Source organism: Mytilus trossulus, chromosome 12 (genome assembly GCF_036588685.1).
Source record: "Mytilus trossulus isolate FHL-02 chromosome 12, PNRI_Mtr1.1.1.hap1, whole genome shotgun sequence".
Lineage (NCBI taxonomy): Eukaryota > Metazoa > Mollusca > Bivalvia > Mytilida > Mytilidae > Mytilus > Mytilus trossulus.
This window is the reverse complement of record NC_086384.1, coordinates 48658846-48666387: the sequence shown is the minus strand read 5'-3', so window position 1 is coordinate 48666387 and position 7542 is coordinate 48658846. Positions and strand designations below refer to the sequence as shown.

At 29.9% G+C, this 7542-nt stretch overlaps 1 protein-coding gene across 1 annotated transcript in view; it reads right to left on the bottom strand.

Annotated features, from left to right (window-relative positions):
• Nucleotides 1-1059: 1059 nt before the first annotated feature.
• LOC134692741 (uncharacterized) overlaps nt 1060-7542 on the bottom strand; it is a 31460-nt gene continuing 24977 nt past the window's right edge. Inside the window, exons 12-15 of the mRNA XM_063553251.1 lie at nt 7294-7528; nt 6195-6302; nt 4192-4307; nt 1060-3391 (exon numbers count right to left, since the gene is read on the bottom strand). Of these exons, the coding sequence (XP_063409321.1) occupies nt 3197-3391; nt 4192-4307; nt 6195-6302; nt 7294-7528 (654 nt within the window). The 3' untranslated portion in view covers nt 1060-3196. The remainder of the gene's footprint in view (nt 3392-4191; nt 4308-6194; nt 6303-7293; nt 7529-7542) is intronic.

Sequence of the window (7542 nt, the reverse complement as noted above, 5' to 3'; positions counted from 1 at the left end):
GAATCGGGCGAACATGCATCATCCGTTCATGGCCCAGCTCTTTGTTATATTGTATCAGTATGGCAATCGGTTGACTGCTCATAATGCAAAAAGTAAAATCACAAAAATACTGAACTCAGAGGAAAATCAATTTGGAAAGTCCATAATCACATGGCAAAATCAAAAAACAAAACGCATCAAAAACGAATGGACAAGAACTGTCATATTCCTGACTTGGTACAGGCATTTTCAAATGTAGAAAATGGTGGATTAAACCTGGTTCTATAGCGCTAACCCTCTCACTTTAATAACAGTCTCATCAAATTCCGTTACATTTACATGATGCGTTAAATAAACAGTCACAATCAATAAAATAGTCAAAATATGGGAACATCAGTCATCATAGTATAACAATTTAACAGGACACAACAACATCTACTATCTACGAACACATGGATTGATTTGAGTGTCTGACGTCAGAAAAATCATATACGTCACATAAATTTGTCGTTCAATGTGCATACAATAGTTATCAAAAGTACCTGGATTATAAACAATTTTAAATTTTACATAGTCAATGAGCGCAGACAGGGTTAAAAAATCAAAAGTATGTAAGAATAAATTACAGAAATCGAACTAGTCCAAAAGTTATACATAGAATTTATGAGAATCCAAAACTTTTAAAAGGAACAATTTAACAAGACACAAAAACCTATCCACGAACACATGGATCTACTTGAGTGTCCGACGTCAGAAAAATTATATACGTCACATAAATTTGTCGTTCAATGTGCATACAAACAATTTTAAAATATACATAGGCAATGTACGCATACAATATATCGTAATGTTATGAAAACTTGGAGTTGTGTGCTTTCAGTTTAGAAACTGAAACTATTTGTGATACACATTTGTGTTTCTAAGACTGATTTATTTTTTATTCGTGTTAGTTCAATACAACAAACCTCTCAAAATTAGATTGAACAATAATAGAATTTTCTTTTTATTAAAAAGATGAGAAGTTTGATGAAACATAATTTACATATAACATAAAAAACTGTAAACAGTAGCATACATGAAATCAAAATTAAAATTGTATTATCTGGCAAATAGGCAAAAGTTTACTATAAATAAATATATCATGTAAATATAACAAAAGTAACATATATACAAACTAACTTAAAACGATATAAGTGCTGGAAGTGTGAAAATATCCTTATATTTTAAACATTATTTTCTTTTTACTCTATATAAAAAAAGTCATAATCTTCAACAACAAAAAAAACATTCCTATAAAAATGGTCAGACAGTGAAATAAATCAAGTAAATCATATTCTTTTAAAAACGAAATTAACCTTGTAAACAACGTTTCCATGTAAACTAGATGAAAGAACATGGATTCTTTAAAACTATTACTTTTGTCATTGACATCCATACATAATGTGTTTGCAGTGTCAAAAGTATGGAAAGAGTAATATGTGTTAATTCTGATTTAGTTTATCAAATGAGGAATCACATAACTATACCAAATTTATAGATGTATCTAAAATAGTAACCTCAATAGTTTCTTTGATACATTTTAAATAATCATTTGAGATATTTCATGATAGAATTGCGAATAAATATGTTTTTCTTCCAAGGTATCCTATGCTGAATGTGTATACTATTTTGACAAAGATAATTCAAATATAAATCATTTGTTTGGTTTGCAGACATATATCTCAAAATAATGGAACACTTAATTGAACGTCCGCTTGACCTGATAACATATATCTTCATAAAAGGTAACATTTACTACATGGAAATTAAGGAACTTGAATTTGGAAGCTGATTTCATTGAATGCATAATTTGTGAAGTCCAACAATGCTGAGTTCAGGAACTGTCACTTCGTGATAAAACAATTTTAATCAACTGTTGAATGTTCTTCAGGTATCTTCCACCTCTATTTTACTGATATTTCAAAAACAAGTTTCTGTCAAATGATGTCCGATAACAACATACATAACTGCCAGTACAATATGCAGTCTTTTGTTTTATTGCAAATACCTTATGTCATCTATTTGAACATTTGAAAATGCCTGTACCAAGTAATTAATATGACAGTTCTTGTCCATTCACTTTTGATGTGTTTTGTCATATGATTTTGCCATGTGATTATGGACTTTCCCATTGGATTTTCTCTGAGTTCAGTATTTTTGTGATTTTACTTTTTGTTTTATTGCAAATAGCCAATTTCAATACAGTAATACAGGGGTATATCTAAATCAAAATGGGGTCACAATGACAATGTTGTTATTTAATTATAAACAAAATCATAGACGTCTTAAATCCAATTGTCTATTATTCTAAAAAAAAAAAAAGGCAAAGTCTAATTTTTATATAATTTTAAACTCTAAAAAAGACTTTATTCATTAGAAGCAGTTTGTTTTCAAAGGGCTTGCATTAATGGTATTTGGCATTTTGCCTGGAAAAGAATTGCCATATATGTTTAGCAACTGGTGTAGTACTGGAATAATGATGTATTCGTTAGCTATACAACAGTATGTTTTACTACTTAAATGTTATCTCAATTAAGGAGATCACCACAAACTTAAAGTAATTCATAAAGGCGACCTCATAAGTTTTAAAGAGGTCATATTGTTATTATAATTTCCATATTCTGGAGTAAATATCAGCATTAATTTGCATATCTAATTCCTGTGAATATGATTAATCCATAACTCAAACAGGAGTCTTTTAACATTATCATAAGAAAGAACCTATGAAGAGAGTAGTGTTTGAAATTTCATGACTTTCTTGGGTTTTTTTCTTTTTTCTCCTAAACATTGTATGAAATGAAAAAGAGTTCGGTTCATAACAGTTTGGTAAAACGCATGGCATGCATATCTGTGTTTTCACTAAAATATTGGTATACTTTACAGGTTATAACATGTATAATGAGATCTTTTTTTAACTGAAAAACACATTTTCCCAACAAATACAAATTTATATTTAACAGTAAATGGTATATAGGATGAGGGAACATTGAATTGGAATACTTGTTTTTAGAGAATTGACATGAGCCCTCTACTATATGTACATTCAGCATTGTCAAAGATTCAAGACTCAGTAAAAACTAGTTGTCCTAAACATTATACAGTCATATTACTGATGAAAAATGCTAAAGGTTCTTTTCACGTAACAACTAGTTTTATCTATTCAAACTGCAGTTAAACATTATTCTGATGGTGAACACACTGGCTTTCCTGACAAAGAAGCACTTAAATCTTGTGCTTTAAATTCAAGTCCTGGAAAGAAGAAAAGTTCCTTTCCTGCACAATACTCCAATAAAACAATTTGTGCAACAGGTATCTTTTCGACTGTCCCAGCTTTTTTGTTTGGTACCACAGCATTGAGAAGACATTTGTTTGCCTATAAAAAAATAAACAGTAAAGTTGAAACCTTTCTAAAAAGAATATTTATAATCTTTTTGAAAATGAGCTGTGAGAGACTGAGAGTTCCTGTTGAAGTTTAATGACTCAATACATGATATTTTATTAGTAACTGTTTTTGACTTTAAACTAGCTTTCAGACACTGAGAGTACTCTCATATCGTACTTTAGTGTTAATTTGACCAATTGATACAATTTGTAATGCCTTTTTGTTATTCAATGTTCACTCATTTTGTGTATTAAGTCATCTCACTATTTTTAATTTATGATACCATCCTTAATTATTTAGTTTGATGATCAATTTTCGCTGCTTTTCTTGTACTTTGAACAACAAATTTCATTATTTTGTAAAAAATATTTTCATACGCCATGTACATTTTACAACAAAATCATCATATTTACCTGTGCACGTTATTTCATTAAAGGTCATTGAGACTAAGGTTACAGTTTTCTTTTTGATATATTTTTCATCTCCCCTTCTTTTTATTAATATTTTACTTAATCTAATGTATTTGTTCTATGTATGTTTACTCGTTTTTGGCAATATGTCTTCTGATTGAGTTTAGCCATTTCAATTGATATTATATAATGTGGCTTTCTAAGTTGTGATGTAACATTCAGGTAAGGGTAATTAAAGGTTGATGCTTGTTAAACGTTGAAACTGCTGCATTTGTTTTCAGCAGTCCTACGTGTAAGGCAGGAACCTGTTGTTCAGTGGTTGTTTCTTTTGTATTGTAATGTCTTTTATCTTTACTAGTATTTGTATATTTGACACATTACCTCTTCTAATATTTCAATTAATGATTTGTCATGGGCATGTTTCTTGAAGACATATATTAGTGCTTGAATAAAGTATGATCCACTCATGTTTTCACCAATTATCCATGGACCTTGTTCTGAAAGAATAACTTTAGTATGAGACTATGTAAAATTAACTTGGGCTGTCATATTATGCAACATCACCAAAAAGTAAAATCACAAAATACTGAACTTAGAGGAAAATCAATTCGGAAAGTCCATAATCACATGGCAAAATCAAATAACAAAAAACATCAAAAACGAATGGACAAGAACTGTCATATTCCTGACTTGGCACAGGCATTTTCAAATGTAGAAAATGGTGGATTAAACCTGGCTCTATAGCACTAACCCTCTCACTTTAATGACAGTCTCATCAAATTAAGTTATATTTACATTGATGCATTAAATAAACAGACAACATAAATAAAATAGTCAAACAATTAAGATAACACAAAAACATCTACTTTCTACGAACAAATTCATTGATTTGAGTGTCTGACGTCAGATAATTTTAAACATCACATAAAGGAGTAGGTCCGGTAAGGACTCATTTTGGCCTCAATTTTCAGTTTCATCTGACGAAAGATTTTGACCACTCATCAAACACTTAAGTGTCTATTTCACTTGATTCAATTAATTTTTGTGAAAGATTTTAACTGATGTAGTCATTAAAAACTGTCCGATTCAAGCTGAAATATGAAAAATCTTTCAAATATGCCAAAAAACGTCACTTTTCAGATGGTTTTTGTCAAAAATGAAAATGGCTGCATCGGTGTTCATCCACAATCTTTATATATGTTATGTATTATCATAAAATACAACTTACATTTCAATATTAAGGATGAACACGCATGCGGCCACTTTCGTTTTACACGGAAACTGTCTAAAACTTAACTAAAATGATAGAATTTTGACGATTTCTGTAATTTAGCATGACTTAATGGTGATATGACCCGATATATGTGCATTGTATTGTCAAAAACAGCCCATATTTATGTAGCAGAAGCATTCACCTGTTCAATAAATAACTTAAAGTTTACATTTTAATAATTTTGTAAAACTGTTATATTTTGGGGCCAAAAAGGGGTCTTACCTGACCTACTCCTTTGTCATTCAATGTGCATACAAACAATTTTAAAATTTACATAGACAATACTTAGATTGTATTGTGACAACAGTAAATGTCTTTTCTTCATATTTAATATCTTCCATCTGCTAAATTGCAAAAGAGTTCAGAGTAAATGGGACACTCAGGATTAAATGCCCAATTGTAAATTAAAATCTGAGACAATTTTGAAGGTTAAAAGAGGGCGGTTAAGTGTTATTTTTATGCAACTTGTTTCCCCACTTTTATTTCATGTGTAGCCGTGCAAAAGTTTTGTTATTCAACGTGTTTCTTGAAATCAGTAAAAAGATACAAGACTTTTTTTATTGTTTCACGTTCTCCATGCAGAAACTCCTCTTTACACCCATCTTCAAATCTATAATAATATGAACATAAATCGTTCTATCCTATTCCTGGATTGTTAAAGTTAATCATGATACATATAGGAGGATTGTATCATTGATTTACAACTACTTTGTCAACATTCTGCAATGAAAAATAAAAATTGAATGTTCATGTTTCAATAAAATAATCGTACAAAGTGAGAGGTTTAGCGCTATAAAACCATGTTCAATTCACTATTCTACATTTCAAAATACCAGTACCAAGTCAGGGATATTGTTGTCCATTCATTTTTTATATGTTTTGTCATTTGATTTTGCCATGTGCTTAGAGACTTTCTGATTTCATTTTCCTTGGAGTGCAGTTTTTTGTGATTTTACTTTATGCAGTGTTCATGTATCCATTTATAACACCAGGAGATTAATATGTAAAGAATTTTGTAAAATAATATTTCAGAAGAAAATAAATAACAGTTTTTATGGTGCAAAACTACCTGTATACTTGATATAGCTAATCATTCTTAATTTGTCATTACCTGTTCTTGGGTAACTTGATACCATAAATATATCATCTGTGTTTGGAGTACCATTCCTTAAAATGGTATCAACTGCAGAATCGGTTGAATCATAAGGTGCACTTTCTTCTAAAAATAAACACAACAACTGTTTTAAATAGCTTCATGTTTAATAAATTTAGATCAGGGAAACCCTTTCAATATGATAATTAAGTTTTGCCTCATTTTAACAGAGAATGCATATACCCCTGTTTTACTGTAATGAAATTGGGTATTTGCAATAAAACAAAAAAGAAACACACAGCAGGAGGCACTTGCTCTATCAACACATCCACAAATACCCTAGTCCTTTTGGAGTTAATATCTTTCTCTCACATTCTTTTTGTTACCTAGTTTCTTTATTAGTTAACAGCTATATATGAACATAAGTACATTACATTGTTGTCTTAATAAGTCCTTATATCCATTAAAACGGGGCCAATGTTAAATAGAGTTGTTCCACGAATTTCTAACTTATTTGTATTGCAATGTTTTTATAATGTTATGTTACTGTTGTATTCCACTGATGAAGACAAATAAAGGCAATAGTAGTTTACCAATGTTTCAATCTGGTTTATTTTTCAAAGAGAGAAAACATGGTAAAATCAGACCAGGGAATTGTTAGAACTCTAAAATAAGCGAAAACTGTCGAGTTAACAGGGTTAGCAACTTCTGCTATGCATTATCCACCATGCAAATTCACACTCAACAATTGTTTCAGTATTGGTAAAATAAACAACATCTGTCAAATAAGAGATCAGCCTTCTTTTTTAAATGAACTTTTTGAGATTAAATTATTGAGTTTTACACCACCACATGTTCATGAGCCCTTCTTTAGTCAGTAGCCCCATGGATAGTCAACTTTCTTATGGTGAATATTGCTGATCAATAGACATATTGCTAATCTGACACTGATATCAGATATTGTAAAGTTTCTATTAAAATATTGGACGTTTTTAGGCTTTTCCTTTTTTTTTTTTTTTAAATATTATAGTACTCTTTGTTTTGTGTTTTTTATATATTTGATATTTATTATGTCTTTGAGGTGCTGTCTTAATGAGTTTAATTGCTATATAGTTACCTAGAAAATTGTAGGTTTGAACAAAACATACTTTTGGTTTCCCTTTAAAATATCTACAGCCATTCATAATTTCTAAAATTTCACTCCTTGGAACAATTAATCCATCACAGTCATAAATCTTTCCTGCTTTTGAGTCAAATTTTCCAGATAAAAACATTATTACCAGACTATCATACATTAAAGATGGATCATTATCTATATCATTCAATTTTTTTTTCAAGAAATCTTTGATATCCTGCAAAATAAAAC